This window comes from Capra hircus, chromosome 25 (assembly GCF_001704415.2).
Source record: "Capra hircus breed San Clemente chromosome 25, ASM170441v1, whole genome shotgun sequence".
Classification (NCBI taxonomy): Eukaryota; Metazoa; Chordata; class Mammalia; order Artiodactyla; family Bovidae; genus Capra; species Capra hircus.
Genome location: NC_030832.1, coordinates 41,698,026 through 41,721,007, shown reverse-complemented (window position 1 = coordinate 41,721,007; position 22,982 = coordinate 41,698,026). Strand labels below are relative to the sequence as shown.

The following is a 22,982-nucleotide window of genomic DNA, read 5'->3' as shown; positions in this document are numbered from 1 at the left end:
GCCAGCCATGCCCTCCCGCCCTGCTCCCGGCCCCTCCCCGGCCCGGGGCAGCCCAGCCATGGGGGAGATGGAGCCCAAGGCCCAGCAGCTCACGGTGAGCCTCCTCCGCGCGCCAGGACAGCCCTCGGCTGCCTCCTCCTGACCCGCTGCCCCCGATGACCTGCTGTCATCAGCCCGGGCCCCCATCCGCTCAGCTCTGCTCTGCTCTGTCCCTGCTCTGCTTAGCCGTCCTCCATAAGGACCTGGTGACCCCCCTGCTCCTCACCCGTCCCCTAGGTGACGTGCAGGCTCAGTCCATTAGACGGTGGGGTGAGTGGAGGCCAGGGACGCACCCTGACCTGTAGGCTCAGCACCAAGGGACCCCGTCGTGTCCCAGTCCCAGGTCTGGGAGTCCCGTTTCTGCCAGGAGGGACTTCCCCATCTCCCAGACGAGAAGGCAGAGGCCCAGGAGCAAGGCACTGGCTTGCTGGGGCCCACGGCTCATACACCCAAGCAAGATTGTAGCCTGCGTCAGCAAGATCCCCGGGGTCTCCTGTCGGACCCCCTTAGAGCCCGGGTGGAGGGGGGTGGGGGCAGAGAAGGATGGGAGGCAGAGCCCAGGGCTTTTCTACTCAGAAAACCAACTCTTGCTCTGAAAGTGCTCACAACCTGCAGGAAGGCTCGGGCCCCTCGGGTGGTGGGTGAAGAAGCCAGGGTGAGGTGTGTGACTTTACCTGTCTGTGCCTCAGTATCCCCAGTTCAGACTAAGGAGGGTCACCTGATCATAGTGCTCCTCTGAGCACCATCCTGAGCCGTGGACAAGGAAGTCAGCGCCCTGTGGGGTTCAGCGGCCTTGACTGCTTCACCAGGAGTGGGAGGCTCACCGGAGGTGGGGGTGGGTGCTGGGCCGGGGCCTCTGTGGCCTGGAAGGACGGGGAGCTCCTCCCTGGGTCCCGGGAAGGCAGCTGCTGCGGCGTCCTGCCCACAGGTGGCACTTCGGATCCGCCCGCTCAACGACACAGAACTGGAGGAAGGGGCCGCCGTCATCGCCCGCAAGGTGGGGGACCAGGTGAGGCTGTCACAGGGCTGCAGAGCGCGACCCCCACCCCCGCGCCTGGTCACCCACCTCAGGCCCCTCTCCCGTCCACTCACTCCTTCCACCCTCCCCTCCAGAAAAGCTCACATCAGAGCTCACAGCGGCGGGCGCCCCACACACTGGGGTGGAGCCAGGGGGGACTCAAGGGCCGGATCCCCTCAGTCTCCGCCCTGCCGACCCCACCGCCCCAGCTCCCTTCATACTTGGGAGGGGGGAATGGAGCAGGGCGTCAAGCAAGAGATAAAAATCTGAGGTCGGGGAGCTGAGCACACAGAGAATAAAGCAGCCAGAGGCGGCAGGAGCAGCCTCTCTGAGCGGCGTGGAGGAGGCGGGAGAGGCGGTGGTCTGGGGAGGGGCCCTCCAGAGGCCGCTCCAGGCCCCAGTGCGGGAGCACGCGGAGCCAGGTGGGCAGCACCGGGATGGGCCAGCAGGGCCCGTGGTATAGCAGGTGGGGCTGCGTGTGCAGATGTGAGGGGCCAGGTGACCGACCCCCGCACTGCAGGACGGGGGGCTCGCCGGCTGCCACGTCGCCAAGGATTCCCGCTCCTTGGAGACCGGCTCAGAAGCCGAGCGCTAAGCGTGGTTTCAAGGTGCTGGTGCCCGTGGTCGCCACTGGCCGGAATAAATGCCAAATCCGGGGGAGGGGCAGACGTGGTGCCTGAACTGCATCCCCCCGTTTGCCTTCAGCGGGCAGCTGTGCCAGGATGCTCCCAGGATGAGTCTGCAAAGGAGCCCGGGGGCCGGGCGCCTGGCTGAGGCTGCCCACCGGGTGGGGGCGCCCAGCCGAGCCGGCAGTGAGTCGCTGGGGTGACACCGCGGGAGGAGGACAGGATGGACGTCGGGGGTAAAGGTGCTGACGCGGTTCGCAGAGAGGCCGGGGTGGCTTAGCGCTGAGTTCACGGAGGCCTGACGAAGCTGCATTAGACTGAGGGGGCACAGTCTTGCAGGAAAGGTTTTGGCTGAGCCGTGAAGAGCATGTACACAGTCTTAACATGGAGTCAGCGCGGATGTAACTAAGCTTATGACGAGACCGCCCTGGGAGGCGGGACGTGGGGGCCGACTCCCCAGCAGCAGAGATGGGCAGATTCCCAGGGCCCGCGCTCTGCAGAGGCAGGGCGATTAGGCCCCACAGTCAGCCGAGAGCCAGGGCAGAGGGGCTGCAGGTCCCCAGGCGGACGAGTCCTCACGCTCAAACTGCGCGGGCCTCACTGATTAAACCCACATGAGCAGAGGAGGCAGGCACGACCTTTGGAATAACTGGAAAGCAAACAATTGGCAGAATCCATAGTAGCTGTCGACGTGCCCTCCCCAGTCCAGATCTTGGCACATGGCCCGTCGTGAGGATGGACTGACCTCCTCCCAGAGAGCTCTGGCCGCCTCTGGGTGAGATGGGCAGGCGGCCAGGGGCAGGGCGCTCAGTCCACCCGGTCGTGCCCCTAAGACGCCCTGGGTACCCCAGGCCCCGTGCCAGAGTAAACAGCTCCTGGGTCTCTAGATGCCGTGCCCCCAGTGCCCAGGGAAGGGCTCTTTTGAACCTCCCTGTCCCCAGGGGCCTCGTACACCTTGCTCTATAATTACGTATTTATGTGAGGAAGGAGGTACCCTGGGGAGGGGGCGCCGAGGCGCTCAGAGGGACAGGCAGGCTCCCGAGGTTGGTGGGCCCTGCCCTCCTCCTCGGCGGCCCGCGCCTCTGTCTCCCCTCGCCTCTGGGGGGCGCAGCCCCCGAGCAAGAGGCCAACACGCAGGCGCACATCCCCAGGCTTGTGCGCAACGCCCCTGGCTCCGGGCTCCACCGCCCACAGAGCTGGCCCCCACCTGCAGGGCACGACTGGGGGCGCTATGGCTGGTGGGGCTCTTCCCCAGCCCTCAGCACCCAGGCTGGCTGTCCACTGATGTCCAGGGTGCCATCCGGCAGGGCCTGACAGGTGGGCATTGGTGGGGCGCTGGTGTGTGAGGGCTGGAGGCAGAGCCTGGGAGGCCTGGCGGGGGGGGGGGGGGGGGGCGGGGGTCACGGCCACGGCTCTGAGGTCGCTGTGCCCTCACCGGCAGACGGAAGTGGGGAGGCTGCCCGCAGGTGCCAGGCACCTGCAGCCCGGCCCCGGCCACGGGCCAAGCCCTGGATGCTGTCAAGGGCGAGAGCCAGGCCTGGGCTCCTCTGCCTGACCCGGGAGCCGACCCCCGCCCCTCACGGTTCCCAGATGGTGGTGCTCATGGACCCCAGCGAGGACCCTGAGGACCCGCTGCGCACACACCGGTCTCGGGAGAAGACCTTCATCTTCGACGTTGTGTTCGACCAGCACGCGTCCCAGGTGCCCACCCCCCACCCAACACCCTGCTGGCCCAGGCCCACCAAGCTGTCCTCACGCGGGAGGACTTGGCCGGGCGGCCTCACCCGTGACGCCTCACAGCCTCCCTGATGGACAGGGAGGTTGGTCCCTGGGCCAGCTCAGGGGCAGGGGGCAGGAGGCCCCTTCCACAGACGCGGGGCTGCCAGGTGCCCCAGCTGTACCACCTTCCCACTCCCTCCTCCATGGCCTCCAGCCATCTGCCCACCACGCAGCCGTCCAGCAAAGCCGGGGCCTGTCCATACCAGGCGAGGGCACACTCCCAGCCCACAGGGGCTCACACTCCCAGCCCACAGGGGCTCACACTCCCTGCTCACAGGGGCTCACACACAGGGGCTCACACACAGGGGCCCACACCCCCGCCCACAGGGGCTCACACTCCCCGCCCACAGGGGCTCACACCCCCAGCCCACATGGGCTCACACCCCCGCCCACAGGGGCTCACACTCTCACCAGCGCACAGGGGCTCACACCCCCGCCAGCGCACAGGGGCTCACACCCCCGCCCACAGGGGCTCATACCCCCGCCAGCGCACAGGGGCTCACACCCCCGCCCACAGGGGCTCACACTCCCAGCGCACAGGGCTCACACACAGGGGCTCACACACAGGGGCTCACACCTCCGCCCACAGGGGCTCACACCCCCGCCCACAGGGGCTCACACTCCCAGCGCACAGGGGCTCACACACAGGGGCTCACACACAGGGGCTCACACCTCCGCCCACAGGGGCTCACACTCCCAGCCCGCAGGGGCTCACCCCCACCCACAGGGGCTCACACCCCCGCCCACAGGGGCTCACACACAGGGGCTCACAGCCCTGCCCACAGGGGCTCACACACAGGGGCTCACAGCCCCGCCAGCGCACAGGAGCTCACACACAGGGGCTCACACACAGGGGCTCACACACAGGGGCTCACAGCCCCGCCAGCGCACAGGGGCTCACACTCCCGCCCACAGGGGCTCACACCCCCGCCCACAGGGGCTCACACTCCCAGCCCACAGGGGCTCACAGCCCCGCCCACAGGGGCTCACAGCCCCGCCCACAGGGGCTCACAGCCCCGCCCACAGGGGCTCACAGCCCCGCCAGCGTGGCAGGCCCGGCTCTCTGAGCAGACAGGTTTCTTCTGCCCCTGAGACCTGCAGGGCATCGAAAGTAGAAGTGGCCGGTGGTTGCCATTTCTTGAGCAGCTGTTGTCTGCCAAGTGTCGTGCTCAAAGTGCTTGGCACGCATTGTCTTACAGGTGTCACGGCAACCCTAGAAAGTACATGGTGATATTACCCCCATTTTTCAGGGAAGGAAGGGAGAGCTTAAGGTCAGCAAGGGGGCTGAGGTCACATGGGTAGAGACCTGTAGAGCCGGGACAAGGTCCCAGACCGTGTAAGTCCAAGGATGGAGGGAAGCGGCACCAGCTTTGGCATCTGCCCTACCAGGGCTCAGACGCTCTAAGCCGGGTCACTGGCCAGGGACGGTGGGACAGAGATGCAGAGTGGAGTCTGGGAGGGGGGCGGCACTCAGGGAAAGCAGAAGGGGGACTGTCCTTTCTACCCAGTCCAGCCCAACCCCCATACCCTCAGACACCAGCCCCAAAGGCGTCCTTCCTTGACTACCCCTGTGGACAGGGAGCTTACTACCCACACACTCCTAGAGTTGCGTAGTGCTGCCCTGAGTTAAATTTCGCCAGCCCGAAACTTTCCCTCCCTCGTCCCAGTTTTGTCCGAGAGGAACCATAACGCTCTTCCCAGATTTCCAGCCCCGTTCCCAGTCCTTTGCATTCTTCCTGGCTTCTCTTAGTTCATACAGAAACCCTGGGAAGGACTCACAGCTGTTTGGAACCAAACCCGTCAGGCCTGTCGGCGCGCGGTGGATCGCTCACGCTCCCGTGCTATGCTCCTTCATCGTGGTCTCCTCCGGGGCACTTGGCGCGCCAGGCCGTGTGTCTGTGGACTGGGTGGGGCTCGGGCCCCGTCTGGACTGGCCTCCTCCTCCATGGGTTGCCTGTCCGTGTCCAGGAGGAGCATGGCCTTTGAGGCACCACACACTCGGCCTCTGCGAACAGCCAGGTGCCTGACTCTGGTCAGACTGTGTGTTGACTGTCTTCTGTCTGTCTGTCCGCAGGAGGACGTGTACCTGGCCACCACCCAGCAATTAGTGGAAGGCGTGGTTTCTGGATACAACGCGACGGTGTTCGCCTACGGCCCCTCAGGTACCGCCAGGGCAGTGTCCTGGGAGGGAGGGAAGGAGGTGGCGGCGGGACTCCTCACAGCGTCACAGAGCGCCTGCTTCCTCAGGGCCGGCCGCGCGCGGGCCCCTCTGCGCCTGGCCCCTTTTAGTCCTTGCAGCAGTCCTGAAAGGCAGGTAGAACAAGTCCCCTGTCGCTGATGAGAAAACTGAGTCTCACACAGGTAAAGGAACTTCCCTGCGGTCAGAGAGCAGGCGGGACTGAGTCCGGAATTCAGCCCAAGCCGACGCTTTGCTGCCCGTGAGAACCACAGATTCCGTCTCTGCAGTTACCAGTTGGGGTTGGCAAATGCTCATAGGGCTAAGCTGCTTCTCCTCCTGGGAACTAGGCTCATGGAGGGTCAGAGCTGGATGGGCCTTAACCCCCTGCTTGTGCAGGTGGGGAAACTGAGGCACTGAGAAGCCTTGGTCTGAAATCACAGCTTGTTTATTTCATCCATTCATTCAACAAACATCAGGGGGCGCCTGCTAATTGCTGGGCTCCAGGGAAGGTGCCAACTGGCCCTCTCCCACAGAGCCAACAGGTAAGGGGAGGTGACCCTGAAGGTAACACACACATTAACGCTCCTGTCGTGAGAACGACACAAACATCTCAAAGTGCATTTGGAGAGGAGGACAGCCGTCTCTCTGGCCCCTCCTCTGACCCTGTCTGCATTTTTGCTTCATGTCCTCCACTTTCGCTGCCCAGGTCTTCTTCCCCAGAGCAGCCATCAGGCTGTTCAGAGAGGGTATTTTTGTTCTTGTTTCCGAAATGGAAACCAAGCATGTCAGAGTGGCCGGGACGGTTTGCACGATAGAGGTAGCAGGTGTGACCAGGCTCAGGGAGGGGCCGAGCCCAGCTCAGGAGCCCAGCCTAGGTGGGCATCCCCCTCCTCTTGCAGGCGCTGGCAAGACCCACACGATGCTAGGCATGGACACGGAGCCTGGGATCTACCTGCAGACACTCAGTGGCCTCTTCCAGGCCATCGAGGAGACCCGTGACAGCACGGACTGCAGCGTGTCCATGTCTTACCTCGAGGTGAGCCGCCCTCCTCGGCTGCCCTGTCTGCGAAATGGACCTGATCGTGACTGCAGACCCCCGCGTGTTACCCCCAAATCCCCCTGGCCTGTGGGAAACCTCAGGGCATCTGAGACTTCTCTAGAGATGCAAAGCCCCAGGGATAGATGAAAGCCCCGGCGCCTCCTTTGCACGAAACCTGCTGCCGCCAGCGCTTCTGTCTCACCCTAGATTTATAACGAAGTGATCCGGGACCTCCTGAGCCCGTCCTCGGGGTTTCTGGACCTGCGGGAAGATTCTAGGGGCAGCATCCAGATTGCAGGCATCACAGAGGTCTCAACCTCCAACGCCCAGGAGGTGAGGGTCACAGGGCCCACGGAAGGACATGTGGCTCCTCCACGAAAGCCACGCTCACCAGGCCTCGCAGAGTAGAACCAGACACACAGCTCCAAGGCGGCTTCTGAGCTAAGGGTGCAGCAAGCTTCTGTGCCATGTCCCCGCTCTGCTAATCTGTGCTCAGGGCTGACCTCAGCAATGGATCTCGCACTCTTCCCTCCGCCTTCATATGCAGGCGGGGGACCCCCTTTCTACACCACTGCAGGCAGTCACAGCCAGTCAAGTCTGAAATCCGTTTGCCACCCTGAACCCAAGGGTTGCTCCCATAAAGAGGGTGAGCTGGAAAGACTTCTCCGGCCCTCTCTCGCTCTCTCTCCTCCAGTCTCTCTGTGCAGTCTTTGAGGTGGGTCTCCCACCTGTTCAGACCCTTCAGTGGCTTCTACAAACAGCACACACTCCTTGTCCCCCAGCCTTCAGCCATGCTGGCTTAGGTCTGAGGCCACCCACCCTTAGCACAGTCCCGCCTGTGGGACTCCAGGGGTGGGAGAGGGACCTGCTCCCCTATTCTTTAATCTCAGTGGCTGTGTCAGTCTCTCTCCACAATGCTCTGTGGTCCTAGCATGGCCGGCACACAGTAGGTACCCAGCAGAGGCTCACTAGCTTAATTTCCACAGCTACTTGTGCACAAGTGAGTTTCCGTCCATCTGCCAGCTCCAGCAAATCCTACAACTGCCCGGAGCTCGGTATGGAAGAGGGCTCAGCGGGGAAGAGCTGGGTGATCCACTGGTGATGTCTGTCATGGGCAGCGGCCGCCGGCGGGGTGGTACACGTGTGAGCGATCCGACACGTGCCCTTTATGCTGGATTTGCTGACTCGGTTAACTAATCACTTCATGCCGCAAGCCAGAAATGGCCTCTGCTGGACGCGGTTCTGCCACCATCAGCAAACCAGCTGGGGAAGAGCGTCTCAAAGCAGCTCGAGGGGCGCACGCACCCCCGCTTCTCTTGCTCTGCAGGGAGCCTGCGGCCGCCCGGGAGCCCCTGACCGTCTGCCCTCTCCTGGCTGTCCTCAGATCATGCAGCTCCTCACCAAAGGCAACCGGCAGCGCACGCAGGAGCCCACGGCCACCAACAAGACGTCGTCCCGCTCGCACGCGGTGCTGCAGGTCATCGTGCGCCGGCGCGGCCGCGGCGCACACCCGGCGGAGGAGGTGCGCGTCGGCAGGCTCTTCATGGTGGACCTGGCGGGCTCGGAGCGGGCGTCCCAGGTGCGCGTCCTCTCCGACCCGTCAGGCAGCCCCTCAGTGCCGCGGCGTCTCCAGCACCTAGAACAGCGCCCGGCCCCGGGGAGGCGCCCGCCGAGCGAGAGCCGGGCTAACGCGTCCTCGGCAGGCGCTGGGCGCCAGGCCGCCTCGGAGCGCTTCCCGCGCGGCAGGGCCTCAGGGCACCAGACCCAAAGATGGGCGACACCCCGGCCCGCCCTCGGGGAGCTCACGGCCCCTGGGCGCGGCCGGGAGGCAGACGCGCGAGCTGATAATGAAGCACCGGGAGCCCCGAGCCTCGAGATTCCGGGTCACACGGAGGCTGCGGGGCCCAGAGGAAGGGGGTCCTCAGGGCCGAGCCCGAAAGGCCCCAGGAGTTCGGCGGGTGAGAGCAAGCCCCTCAGGCGGAGAGCGCGCTGCCTGCGCGGGGGCTGTCGGGATGTCCGCCGGGGCCCCGCCCACCACAGCGGCCACGCCTACTCCTCCCGCCAGCCCCGCCCACCCGCCTAGGTCCCGCCCACCCGCTGCGGAAACTCCCAGCCCCCGCGTCCCACCCGCCGCACCGCGGTACCTGTTGCGGGAGATCAGGACTATTCGAGCCTCTGCCCCAGGGCGGAGCGTTCTTTGAAGGCAGATCCTAGCCCAGCGCCAGTAACAGAGATGGCGCTTGACGGCGGCCAAGTCAGAACAACAGTAATGTTACCAACAAGGGACATTTTATGTCTTTCTAACGCACCAGGCTTTCCTGGTTGCTCAGTGGTAAAGAATCCGCCTACCAGTGCGGCAGACGCGGGTTCAATCCCTGGGTCGGGAAGATCCACTGGAGAAGGAAATGGCAGCCCACTCCAGTATGCTTGCCTGGGGAATCCCATGGACGGAGAAGCCTGGCGGGCTGCAGCCCACGGGGTCACAGAACAGACAGACTCAGTGCCTATAGAACAACGCACTTAGCATTCATCACTGGCATAATCACCCAATGCCCAGAGGGCGGAGAGCCTCGTGCCCAGTGTACAAATGCAGGGCTGAGACCCGAGGTCGTGTGACTTCACCTCCACAAAGGTATTAGATGGATCTGGGCTTTGGGCCTGGAGGGGCCTGGCCCCAATCCTTGCCTTTCACTACTGATATTTATAATCCAGTTTGCGGGTGACCCGGTAAGTTTGATCCCTGGGTCAGGAGGGAATGGCAACCCATTCCAGTATTCTTGCCTGGAAAATCCCATGGACAGAGGAGCCTGGTGGGTTACAGTCCATGGGGTCAAAGAGTCAGGCACGACTGAGCGAGTTCACTTCCCTTCACTTCACTTTGCACTGCACTTTGAGTACTCCGAGGCCTCAGGGCTTAGTGACCGTTACACTGCTTCACTCATTCATTCATTCATCTGCCCATCACCTGGCCCGGCCCTGGTGCCTGGGTTGCTGGAAGGAGCAGAGCCTGGGCAGCTGGCCCAGAGGCCAACAGAGTCAGTGTATTGTGTTAATACAGTATGAAATTTGAGATCCAGTAAGGCCAACCCGTCAGAAGAGAGCTACCACTGAAAAAATAGTCTGTTACTCACAGTTCCCAAGAGGAGGGGGCATCAGAAGCCATGAGTGCCCCACTGGGAGGCACCAGGGTCGGCCAGGAGGCAGAGAGAACAAGGGGAAACCGTGGACCAGTCTTTCTCGTGGTTTCAATGGAAACAGGCTGAGCACGGGAGAGTAGTGGGCTCCGGAGCACAGGGATGTCCCTGGCTGACTGGCACCTGCCCTGGGTGACGAGGGTAAGGACCACCTCCCCACCAGCAGCCTCTCTGCTTGCAGACCCAGAACCAAAGCAAGAGAATGAAGGAGGGCGCCCACATCCTAGGTGACGAGGGTGAGGACCACCTCCCCACCAGCGGCCTCTCTTCTTGCAGACCCAGAACCAAGGCAAGAGAATGAAGGAGGGTGCCCACATCAACCGCTCCCTGCTGGCGCTGGGCAACTGCATCAACGCACTCAGCGAGAAGGGAGGCAGCCGGGCGCAGTATGTGAACTTCCGGGACAGCAAACTGACGCGTCTGCTGAAGGTACGAAGGCATGGCTGCAGCATCTGACTGCATCTTTCAAGATTTACCTGGGCCAAAGGGCCCTTCCAGGAACCCCTGAGGGCAGGAAGGAACCCCTGAGGGCAGGAAAACACTGTAGAAACCACCTCTGCTCTCTGCTCGATTCCCCTCCATCTCTGTGAGTGTAGTCTAGCCCATGCTTGCATACTCCCAGGGACATGGAGCTCACTGTCTCACCGAGGCTGCCTGTCCCATGGCAGACAGTCTGACCATGAAGAATTTCCTCTCCATACCGAGCTGAGTGCTGTCACCTCCATTCTGTAGAAAGCAGGGTGGAGGAAGACAGATAGGCAAAGCAATAAATAAGTGGCCCTGAGGTGTGGCCTCTTGGCCACATCTGCTCGCATCTGAGTGAACTGCAGATGGGATAGGCCTACCCCAGGTCCTGTCTCATCCTGAGTGTTGCCTCCCGAGCACTGACTCTTGGTCCAACTCGGCTGCCTTTCTCAGACTTTGGAGCAGGAACCCCAGACGGTCCAGCAGAGCTTGGTACAGGCGAGGGAAGGGTGGCACCACCAGGCAAGTGGGGGCCCGGTTCCCGTTAACCCCAGCTGGCACCTTGCCCGAGCAGGACGCCCTGGGCGGGAACAGCCGGACCGTGATGATCGCCCACATCAGCCCGGCCAGCACACACTTCGAGGAGTCGCGGACCACCCTGCTGTATGCCTACCGGGCCAAGAACATCAAGACGAGGGTGAGCCGCTCGCCCCTGCTCCCCTCTCCCTCTCCCTCCCCATCCCTCTCTTCCGCTCTCCCACCTGCTCATGGACTCTGCAGCTCTCCCTCTGATCTCTGGGGCAGGCGCCTTTCCAGCTGTGTGAGCTTGGTCCAGTACAGTACAGTATTAGTGGCCAACGCATGATAGGTGTTATCTGACGATGATGATGACGATTATTGGTCAGCCAAGCTGTGATGAGCCTTCCCAGTGCCCAGCTCTGAGCTGAGCGCCCTGACAAAACCATCATCACCAGAACTTCTGCTCCCATGCAAACCCCGAGCCCAGCAGAGGGGAGGCAGCTGCGAAACATAAACCCGCACAGACAAATGTACTGCTTCCTGTTGTGGCGGGCGCTCTCTAAGAGAGCTGCGGGGTGCTGCAAGGAAGAATAACAGAGAAGGCCGGATTCAGGGGGGTCTTCCACCGAAGGGGACTGGTCAGGCAGGGGAGCTGAGCCACGGGTGATAAAGCATGTCTGTGCAGACTGGGGGCCAGTGAGCACGTCTGGTTAAAGGTCAAGTGCGTGTGCCCCGTAACCAGCAATGTCACCGAAGAGAAACACAGACCCATGTGCTCAGGAAAGCTGTGTCACAGGAGAGCCTTAAAGGGCCCCGGAAGAGGTCGGGACAGCTCCATGTCCCTGGGAGTATGCAGTGTGTCCCCCGGCTCTGGCCCTCTCTGCAGCTGCTACAGAGCACAGGGAGGAGCTCATGCAGACAGCCAGCCTCTAAGACACTTCGTTGAACCAGAAAAGCAAGTTAAAGAGTAGCAGCTACAGTCTGATATAATTCATATAAATGCCCCAAAGCAGAATGTACCCCCACGCTCACCATGTATCTCTCTAGACATGTGTACGTGTATACACACGACACCGCACAGAAAAGGGTCTAGGAGGGGCACACGAAAATGGTAGCAGTGGCTGCCCACGGAGAGGGCTTTCAAAAACCTCTTGTTGGACTGTATATTTTTTAAACTATGGGAAAATGTATGTAACATAAAGTCCACCACTTTAACCGTTTTGAACAGCACAGTTTGGTGGCATTAGGTACAGCAGTTTGTTGTACACCCATCACCACCGTCATCTCCAGAACTCGTTTCATCTCCAGACTGAAGCTCTGTTCCCATTAAATAGTAACCCCCTCTCCCCTCCCCCGACCCGTGACCGCCACCCTCCCCCTGTCTGTCTGTGTGAACCCAGCTCCTCCAGGGACCTCGCACTTGGGCCCTACAGTGTTTTCCTTCTGGGTCTGGCTTATTCCATTTCTCGTCATGGGTCCACCCATGTGGTAGCAGGTGTCGGAGCCTTCCCTTTTAAGCCTCCAGCCTTCCCTTTTAAGGCTGAAGAGGGCTGATTTGAGTTTTCCTTATGAAACGTGCTTGCGTGTTCCCATGGCGTGAAAGGAGTCTCTCCCAGGGCAGCCGCGGGCCCTGACCTCGGTCGCGTCCGGCCACCAGGTCAAGCGTAACCTGCTGAGCGTGTCCTGCCACATCGCGCAGCACACGGACGTCACCTCCGACCTGCGCGGGCAGATCCAGCGCCTCAAGGCCAAGGTGGAGAGGCGGGAGAGGGAGAGGAGGGGCGAGCCTGGCAGCCGGGATGCTCAAGGTAGGGCCAGCACACCTGCGCCTCCTGCCGTGGCGCTGCCCTGGGCCCACGGCCTTCTCCTGCCTGGCGGGGGGTCCCTGCTGAGCGTCCCACCCCTTAAATCGAATGCTTCATCCGCTGGCATTCGGCACACCCACTGTGTGGGGCAGCCTCCTCCTCTTGTCTTGCTCTGGACCATTTCTGCCCCAAAGTGAAACCCACACGCACTGGGCAGCTGTGTCCAGGCCTCCCTTCTCCCCAAACCGGTTTGATCTCGGAGGCCTCCTTTTGGAGGAGAGCATACCATAGAGTTACTCTAAAATTCATCAGTAAGTTTAAAAGATGCCCTTAAAAAAATACCTGTAATGAAGTTAAGTAGACAGGTGTGTACACACACACTTCTTTTGGCTTATTAGGATAAGTTTTGCCGTAGTAAATAGAGGACTTTTGAAAATTCAATCAGCAATAACAAAGGGCTTCCCAGGTGGTGCAGTGGTGAAGGATCTGCCTGCCAGTGGAGGAGACGCAGGCGACTCGGGTCTGACCCCTGGGGCGGGAAGATCTGGAGCGCGAAATGGCAACCCACTCCAGTATCTTGCCTGGAAAATTCCACTGGCTGGAGGAGCTTGGCAGGCTACAGTCCATGAGGTCGTAAAGAGTTGGACATAACTGAGCACACCACATGCAAGAAAGAACAAACAGCCCAATTTACAAATATAGGTGAGGACATGGACAGGCAATTGAGAGAGTTTCTAGTGGCTGTAAACATAGGAAAAAATTCCCAACTGCATCAGGAAACAGAGACACAGATCGGAACTGCTCTCACTTATTGGGCTGTCTAACATTAAAACATCAAGTAGTATTAAATGGATAATAAGGGGCAGGAATGTCCATACTAGAGTCTGCTTGTCCTGCCCCTTCTGATGGGCACTTTGGGGCTCTCTAGTCATGTAACCCCCTTGCCCACATGGGTGCCTTTTTCTCTTTGGTGGATCTGGGACTCGAGTTTCTGTTGGAGCAAGACAGTGAAGAAGATTTCACAGAAGAGGGCCTGTTGTTGACGAGACTGAGTCCCATGGGGCCAGCCGAGGGCTTCATGGACTGCTGGCAGTGGTCAGTGGGTCCTTGTAGAGAATCTATAAAACCAGGTGATGACTGGGAGACTGGGGCTTGTCTGGGGTCAGGGGTCAACAGGGGGACATGCTGTAAAATTGTTCTCATCCTGCTGGTCTGTTAGTCACTGGGGCTCGGCTTGGTGGCCTGAGGAGGTGGGCAGCTCCATGGAGAGGGTGAGGGGTCTCATGGTGAGGGCACGAGGGGCTTCCACTGGGTCCTGCTCTGGCGAGCCTAGCACAGCAGTGGGGTGCTGGTGTCCACAGCTCTACCAGGGGCCTTCCTGTACGAGCGTCTCCTAGCATTCCGTGTGCTTTGTTTCGATAACTGCGATGATTTGGTTATCTGTTCAGTTCAGTTGCTCAGTCGTGCCTGACTCTTTGTGACCCCATGAGCTGCAGCACGCCAGGCCTCCCTGTCCATCACCAACACCCAGAGTCCACCCAAACCCATGTCCATTGAGTCGGGGATGCCATCCAGCCATCTCATCCTCTGTCGTCCCCTTCTCCTCCTGCCCTCAATCTTTCCCAGCATTAGGGTCTTTTCAAATGAGTCAGCTCTTTGCATCAGGTGGCCAAAATATTGGAGTTTCAGCTTCAGCATCAGTCCTTCCAATGAGCACCCAGGACTGATCTCCTTTAGGATGGACTGGTTTGATCTTGCAGTCCAAGGGACTCTCAAGAGTCTTCTCCAACACCACAGTTCAAAAGCATCAATTCTTTGGTGCTCAGCTGAGTGCATCACAATTTATTTCACCAATTCCAGACTGCTTGATGTTCAAGGAAACTACCCCCTGACCACTGCCCTCAAGGTCAGGGGAACTGACGGCATATGACCAGGGTAGAGCTAACTGCTGGAACAGGCAGAGAAAACCATGGATTAACCACCGTACAACTGCTTGGTAGGAGCTGACCATGGGAAACAGAAATGGCTTTTTCTGTGGAACTCACGTTCCAGCAGGAAAGGCAGGTGCTGAACATACCACAAAACTATGGATGCACAGAAGACTGCCAGGGAGAAGGTAGGATGTTATCAGAGCAAGTGGCAGACAGGCCCAGACTGAGAGTCTGGGAGCGCTTCCCTGAGAGAGGTCAGCGCTGAGATGGATAACCTAGCCCCACTCCTGGGATTCCCGAGACTCAAATCCATGCAACCTGAGCCCCAAACAGGCAAATGGAGAGTCTAAATCATCTGAGTTATCCACCCAAGTATCCATCCATCCATCCACCCATCATCTACCCATCATCCACCCATCCCTCCATCATCCACCCATCCATCCATCCACCCATCCTTCCATTCACTATCCACACATCCACCCATCCCTCCATTCATCATCCACGCATCCACCCATCCATCCATTCATCCGTCATCCACCCATTTATCCATCCACCCAAGTATCCATCCACCCACCCATCCCTCCATTCACTATCCGCACATCCACCCATCCATCCATTCATCCGTCATCCACCCATTTATCCATCCACCCATCCATCTATCCATCCATCTGTCATCCATCCATCATCCACCCATCCATCCATCATCCATCCATCCATCCAGCATCCACCCATCCACCCATCATCTACCATCCACGCATCCATCCATCCATCCATCCATGCATCCATCCATCTATCCAGGCATTCATCCATCCATTCACCAGCCCATCCACCCATCCATCCTCCCTGTTTCATCCACCCTCCATACTCACTGTGTTTAAAGCCCCTCCTTGGGCCAGATCCTACACTGCTGGGCAAGCATGGATTTGACCCTGGCCTGGGTGGCGTTTCTCCTGGTGCAGCTGGCTCTCTTTCTGCCCCAGCCACCATCCCTGCCCCCAGTGCAGAGGAGGACAGCCGCCTGCAGATGAACAGGATCCGGGCGCAGCTCATCGGGGCCTTCAAGGAGCAGCTGGAGATGCGGCGCAGCCTGGTGGAGCTGGAGAACACCAGCATCGGGCTGCACGTGGACACGTCCCGCCACCTGCTGACCATCGCCGAGTGAGCCAGCCCCAGGGGAACTTCCACCAGAGGGACCCTCCCTTCCTGCATCTCCCTCCCCGTGGCTGAGCTGGGCCAGTGGGAGAGCCTCCCAGGCCCCTTTGGCTTCTTTCTGCAGGCCCAGTCCCAACAGGTTAGGGCCAACCCCATTTTACAGTGAGGATGCTGAGATCGGAGGGAATGTGGAGGCTGCATCCCCTTGCTGGGGTCTTTCTACTGTTCAGTCTCACTCGCAGTCCATACCTACTATAAGTGACTGGCTGTGTAGAAAGGGACTGGCCGCGCAGTTTTTCATCTGGACCATGGTCCCTGGAGGGCGAGGAGGTGCTGTTAGCCATTCCACCGGGGCGATGGTGTCAGTGGGACTGCCCTGGACAACTGGACAGGTGTCCACCCGCTGACGGGCCCCGGCGCCGTGCCCTGAGCCCGCTTCTTCCCCAGCCCTCCCCATCCCCTCCTCGTCCTCCCTGCATGTGTAGTTTCTTGATTAGGCACACAGCAGGGCACCTGCGCTGGACAGAGCCCTCTCTGTCCCTGCCCGCCCCCTCCGCGTCCTCCTTTCTCGCTTTCCGCTCGATCCTCGTAGTAGTTCAGGTTCCATTTCTGGCTCCTTGGGTGCACCTCTGGCGGCGGCGCCTGAGCCGGGTCATCCCAGTCCGTCCTCACAGAGCCCTGGGCGTGCTGTAGTCTCCAAGGTTTAGAGCTGAGGAGCTGGGGCAGGGGGCCCATGGTCACCCTGACGGCCCTGGCGTTTTTGGAGGCATGCTGGGCTGGCTGCTGAGTTCTGCACTTGGCGGTCCTGCCACAAGTGTTGACTGCTTCTTTACTGCCAATGTTTCTCATGACTTCTTGTTTTCCATATGTATAGAAGGCATCAGATAGCAGACCCAATTCTGCCCCATTTTCACGCCCATGCCTGCCACCTGGGACTTGCAGGGACTCCAGGGCCAGATGCCAGGGCCCCCAGCTCGGGAGTGGCCTGCACTCTGACCCCTGGCCCCTCTGATGTGGCTGCAGCTGGGAGCGGGAGAAGTCTCACCACCTGGCACCCAGGGCTGGGACGCCCGAGAGGGACGAGGAGGCGCTGGAGGCCGGCCCTGAAGGGAGCGAGGGCGAGCCCGCAGAGCCGCACGAGGTGGCCCTGGCCAGGGAGGAGGTCAACATGCTCCTGGCAGAGCAGCGGAAAACCGCAGCCCTCAAGGTGCGAGACGGACGGCGCGTCCACGCGCTCAGCCGTGTGCTGAGAGTCGCTAACGCTCTTTGATCGCAGCTGATGCACCATGCCCTCCTACGATAGTCATTCAGAGTAGGGCTGATCATGACCATTCTACAGGTGGGGAAACTGAGGCTCAGAGATGAGCAGGATTGTCCCCCAGCCCCAGCGAGCAGGACCCGACCTGAGTCTGATGCTATGGTCCATGCCCTTTCGATTTAGAGTTGTGGCCACACTGGGGGTCACGGGGGCTGTGGAAACGAGGCCCAAGTGGCGGTGTGATGTCCCCCGAGCCTTCTGCCTGCGACTGTGGCACTGTCCGTCAGCATCCCCGCAGGCTCCCCCGAGGCTGGTCTCGGGCCCATGGCTCAGGGACGAGCGCAGTGCGGCCAGAGGAAGCCCAGACTCCAGGCTCCTCTCCGGAGAGAGAACTCTTCTCACATTCCTCTTTTCTGAGAAGAGCCGGCTATTTATATGAGCTATTTATATAATAACCAGTTATCTAATAGTCTCACTTCAGAAAAATGACAGAACTGGCTCCTGATGGAGACTTTGGGGAAAATGCCAGTGAAGCTGGCTACTATTTCAGCCCATTAGTTAAATGTTAGCAGGTGTATTTTCAGGCAAGCGGAGAAGGCATCTGATGATGTCATGTTGCTAAAAGCAGGCAGCATTTATTTCACTTAAAAGCTATTTGCCAAACCAAGAACCTCTTAATATTATTGCATCTGCCTGTTGCAATTTGGAGATTACATGATCTCACTGCAAAAGTCCTCTAACATTTAAAAATAAGAAAAACGCCTTCTTCTTAAACAGATAACGTGCCTCAGTGAGGAATACGGCCTTCGAGAGCCAAGTACAGACACTGAGTGCTGACATGTACATGTGGGCTACTGATGAATTAATTGACTGATTGATCAGCCAATAACAAATCAACATTTTAAGTGTCCAGCTCAGTGTCAGGCCCCGACGCCATAAAGATGAACAAGATACTAAGGCTTAAGCTGTCAGTCTCCTGGGAAGAGACACACCTACGTACAGTTCAGTATGGCAGCAGGATAATAGATGTCAGAGCAGGGTGCTAGGGAGCTGGCGGAGGGGCTGTTCATTTGGGGGGAATGGTTCTGGAAGGAAGAGAGGAGCATCTTGCTAGGGGAGCTGAGCCAGCTTCTCCCAAAGTGGTCCCTTCTCGGGCCCAGAGGATGAAGACGCAGAAGGCTGGTGCAGGGCCTCATTCAGGACCGTGAATTTGAGGGTGGGAATCAGGCAGCTTCGGCCTGAGTGTCACTGTCTAGGCGACTGGATGGTGCTATGAGCTGTGGTGATGGTTTCAGGTGTCAGCGTGGCCAGGCTGTCGTACCCAGGGATCCGATCGAATAAATGCTCATATAGGTGCTGCTGTGAGGTATTTGGGCCTCCCTGGTGGCTTGGATGGTAAAGAACCCACCTGCAATGCAGGAGACCCAGGTTTGATCCCTGGGTCGGGAAGATCCCTAGTGAAGGGAATGGCTACCCACTCTAGTATTTGTGCCTGGAGCACCACATGGATGGAGGAGCCTGGCAAGCTATCCTGTAACCTGGCAGGTTATACTGTAACAGGGTCGAAAAGGAGTCGGACACAACTGAGTGAGGGTATTTGGTAGGTGAATTGAACATCTGCAGTCAGTTGACTATAAATAAAGATTACCCCGGATAGAGTGGCTGGGCCTCATGCAGTCTGCTGAAAGGCCTTACCAGCAAAACACAGGATTCTAGAGAAGGGAAGATTCTGCCTCAAGACCGCACCACCGGCTCCCGACTGAGTTTCCAGCCAGTTGAGCTGCCTGATGGGTTTTGGACACGCCAGTCCCAGTTTTTTAAAATAAATCTCTGTGGGAACTTCCCTGGCGGCCCAGTGGCTAAGATTCTAGGCTTCCATTGCAGAGGGCATGGATTCAATCCCTGGTCAGAAAACTAAGATCCCATATGCTTTACAGCTCAGCCAAAAAAACCACCTCTGAGTCTATGTATATATGTATGTATGTATATATATATATATATATGTACGTGCTGTGTGCTAAGTTGCTTCAGTTCAGTTCAGTCACTCAGTCGTGTCCAGCTCTTTGCGATCCATGGACTGCAGCACGCCAGGCCTCCCTGTCCATCACCAACTCCTGGAATTTACCCAAACTCATGTCCACTGGGTCGGTGATGCCGTCCAACCGTCTCATCTAAGTCGCTTCAGTCGTGTCCAGCTTTGTGACCCTGTAGATGGCAGCCCGCCAGCCTCTGTCCATGCGATTCTCCAGGCAAGGATAATGGAGTGGGCTGCCGTGCCCCTCTATGTAAGTGTGTGTGTGTGTGTGTGTGTGTGTGTGTATGTGTGTGTATACATATACATACAAACATGTACATAAATATATAGATATGTATTCATATACACACAAACATATATAAACACATATATACACAAACGTGTATAAATATTGTTCTGTTTCTCTGGAGCCCTGACTCACGCACAGACCTCACAGTCCCCCCCCACCCCCCTCCACTGTCTTTCTGCAAGAGGGCAGCAGTGCCCAGGGCTGCAGTGGGTGAGCTAAGCCTCCCATCTCTCTGCTCCTTCTCAAGTCCAGCTTTGGCCCAAGAGAACCAGGACCTCAGTTTCAGATAAGAAGTCTGTGATACAGAGGCTGTAGAAGCACCCCTTCAGAGCCTTCTCTCTGACGACCAGGGCCGGCTTACGACAGCGTCACAGCGTGAAAACCGGCAGCCTTGGTGTCCCGCACCAGACACTGTGGTGAAGGTTAAGCCCTGGGTCTGTTCCAAAGTGCCAGGCAAGGGACTTCCCTGGTGGTCTAGTGGCTAAGACTCCACACTCCCAATGCAGAGAGCTGGGGTTCAGTCCCTGGTCAGGGAACTAGATCCTGCACGTGGCAACCAAGACCCGGCGCATCCAAGTACGTAAATCAATAAAAATAATTATTATTCTTAATGCCGTGCATGCATAGAACGTTCTAGAATGCCCCATGCATTAATAGAACATTCAAGAATGTTCAAGATGAGGCCAACAGATCAGGAGACAACTGCCTTGGAAAGATCGTTTGTTACTCACAGTTCCTGAGAGGAGGGGGCACGCAATGCCAGGCAGGGCCGCATGTGGAGACCCCAGGGCGGCTGGAGGCAGAGGGAGGGAGGGTCAGGGCGGACCAGAGACCTCACTGAGGTTTCTGCGGAAGGAGTGGACAAGGCGGGGTGGGCAGGCTGAGGACTGGCTGGTCTGGATTGTTCCCGCAGGCTCTGGGGCACAGGGCCTGTCCTGGGTTGTCTGGTACTGATAGCTTATAGTGAACAATGTTGAATTTGTGATCTCCAAAGAAGAAGATTTAGCTTTGGGACCAGGGACCAAGCTTGATCACTCAAGAGCTTTGCAGAGTTTCATCAAAGTAAGAAAAGGGACAGGGAAAGCTTCTGACGTAGACATCAGGAGGGGACTGAGAGTGCCCCATCCCGGTGTTAGCAAGGGCGTCACATGCGCTTCCTAATCGGTCATTACGGTCAATCAAAAGAATGTCTCAAGTTTGTGAAAATTTTACCAGACCTACTCCCACAATTTACATTTTAGGATAACAGGATTAGAATTTAACAATAGAAAGGTCCTGCCAGACCCCCTCCCATAATAGACATTCTGAAATATCAGGATTGGTCAGAAGGTTTTCAGGAAGGAGAAACTGTCCTCGAGCAGGACACACGGTTGTTATATAATTCCTAGCACAGAGTTTAAACTGAGTTCTTTGTTGTGTAATCATCAGTTCAAGGCTTAAAGAAAAAAACGTTTTATGTGACTAAAATGTCGAGGAAAAAGAAGTTTGTCTTTTCCTCCTCCTTGAGAGTCCCAGACCCCTTTCTTCTCCTCAGGGACCCTGGACTTCTTATCAACCTGCCTGGGAACTGGCTCTTTCAGTACCTGTCCTGGGTGATGAGGGCAGGTGGACAGTGGCCCAGATTGTGGAAGCCTGTGGAGGAGAGGGAAGGGTGTGGGCTCTGGGTTGGCTGGTTTGCATATGAAAGATGTGCCTGAGGGCAAGTTGTTTGCACATGAAAGATGTGCCTGAGGGCAAGTTGTTTGCTGTCTGTAGGACCTGGCCGTTCTGGGGGAGCTGTCCCTGCACAGTCAGCAGGGTCCCCAGATGCGACAACATCAGAACAGGAAATGAAGGACACGGTTAATGCGGGGCACGTCCTCACAGTCAATCCCGCGTGTCTCTGTGAGCGCGATGGCAAACCAGAGTCTGTAAGGATGAGAGGACTTGGCAGCAGAGACCCCAGGCGTCTGCCCTGATCCCTTGGCCTCTCCACCAGGCGGGCCTGGAGCAGCGTCTGGCCAACGCCAAGAAGAAGGCCTCGCAGATGGAGGAGCAGCTGCCGGCGCAGGTCCTCAGCGAGGACCAGCGGGAGGTGCTGCGGCTGCTGTGCCGGGTGCACGAGCTGGAGGTGGAGAACACGGGGCTGCAGGCCAGCAGCCTGTGCAGGAGGAGCCTGCTGTGCCAGAAGGACTTCGTGATCCAGCGCTGCCAGCGGCACCGACGCCTGTGCGAGCGGGTCATCCGGGAGCAGCAGCGGCTGATCCAGGGTGAGGCCCCGCCCCGCCGCCCCTTCCTCGGGCCCCCACCTCTGTCAGGGTTACTTTCTGGAAAAGCAACTCCCTGGTGCTTCAATCTCTGGGTCCTGGGTCGGGAAGATGCCCTGGAGAAGGGAATGGCAACCCACTCCAGTATTCTTGCTGGAAAATCTCATGGACACAGGAGCCTGGCAGGCTACAGTCCCTGGGGTCGCACAGTGTCAGACACGACTGAGCGCCTAACGCTTTTCTGGAAAGAGTGGGCAGTGCACGCGGTCCCCAGAAAGTCAGATCCCGCACGGCAGGCCAGGCCGGGAGGCACCAGTCTCCAGCCCTGTCCCCGCCCGCCGCTCCCCGTTCTCAGTCCTGCTGGGCACACCTAGGAGTGGTCCTCTTGTTGCTGCTGTTGTTGTTTATCTGCTTCTGACTGCTGGGTCCCTGTTGCCGCGAGGGCTTTCCTCTAGTCGCAGGGAGCGGGCTTCTCACTGTGGTGGCTTCTCTCGTTTCAGAGCCGGGTGGGCTCTAGGGCACGTGGACCTGAGTGCTTGTGGCGCACGGGCTTAGTTTTTCCACGGCACGTGGGATCTTCCCAGATCAGGGATCAAACCCAGGTTTCCTGCATTAGCAGGCCAATTCTTTACCACTGAGCCACCGGAGAAGCCCTAGGGAAGTTCTTTAATGTTTTTCTTTTTGGCCTCACTGCACTAGACCACCGGGGAACTCCCGCTCTTTAACTTTTAAATCGAAGTTTATTTATCCTTTAGAATTGCTAATGATATGATTTTATGATTGGAAGGCAATACATGAACATAACAGAAAATGTTTAAAACAGGAACGCAAAGATGACCTACAGAAACCCCACTCTCTAGAAAAATCTTTTTATCAGATTGGAGCATTGCCTTCAAACTTCCAAAAAAGATGCTGTCTTTCTAACAAGTGATGAATGTTTCACCCCATCTCTGCTTCCCCGACTCCCGCAGATAGCGGCCTGGCGGTGCCGGAGGCCCTGGAGCAGCAGTACGGTCTGTACTCCCGGGAGCTGGACGCGGGCACGCTGAACCGCCTGCTGCTGCTGCACACCGTGATGGCCAGCTCCCTGCGCGTGAGTAGGCTTCGGGTTCAGGCTGTGTGACGCCGTTCCCTCCTGCCTGGCCTGTGCGCTAAGCCCTGGTGGGGGCACTGGCCCCAGTAGAGGGAAGAGGAAACTCGGAAACCCCACAAACCAGGCTGCCTAGAACCAGAGGCACCTGGGGCTGGATGGGGCCGTGCCACCCGCCAGGATCCAGGCAGGTTTCAGATGAGGCGTCCCTGGCGGGGACGGGGCGGGGGGCCCTGTGTGCGGCCCCCACAGCAGGTCTGTCCCCTGGGCTGTTGTAAGGATCCCTCGTGGGATCCTAGAGTAAGCGTCAGGGTCCCC

General features: G+C 58.7%; 1 protein-coding gene across 1 annotated transcript; it reads left to right on the top strand.

Moving 5' to 3' along the window:
* Positions 8 to 22,697, top strand: LOC102169725 (kinesin-like protein KIF19). Its single transcript, XM_018040011.1, has 15 exons — positions 8 to 94; positions 195 to 309; positions 792 to 1,048; positions 3,274 to 3,384; positions 5,537 to 5,624; positions 6,541 to 6,677; positions 6,888 to 7,013; positions 8,065 to 8,259; positions 10,151 to 10,303; positions 10,914 to 11,036; positions 12,516 to 12,856; positions 15,594 to 15,752; positions 16,770 to 16,953; positions 21,307 to 21,577; positions 22,546 to 22,697. The coding sequence occupies exons 1-15, from the start codon at positions 8 to 10 to the stop codon at positions 22,695 to 22,697; spliced, it is 2,499 nt and encodes an 832-aa protein (XP_017895500.1).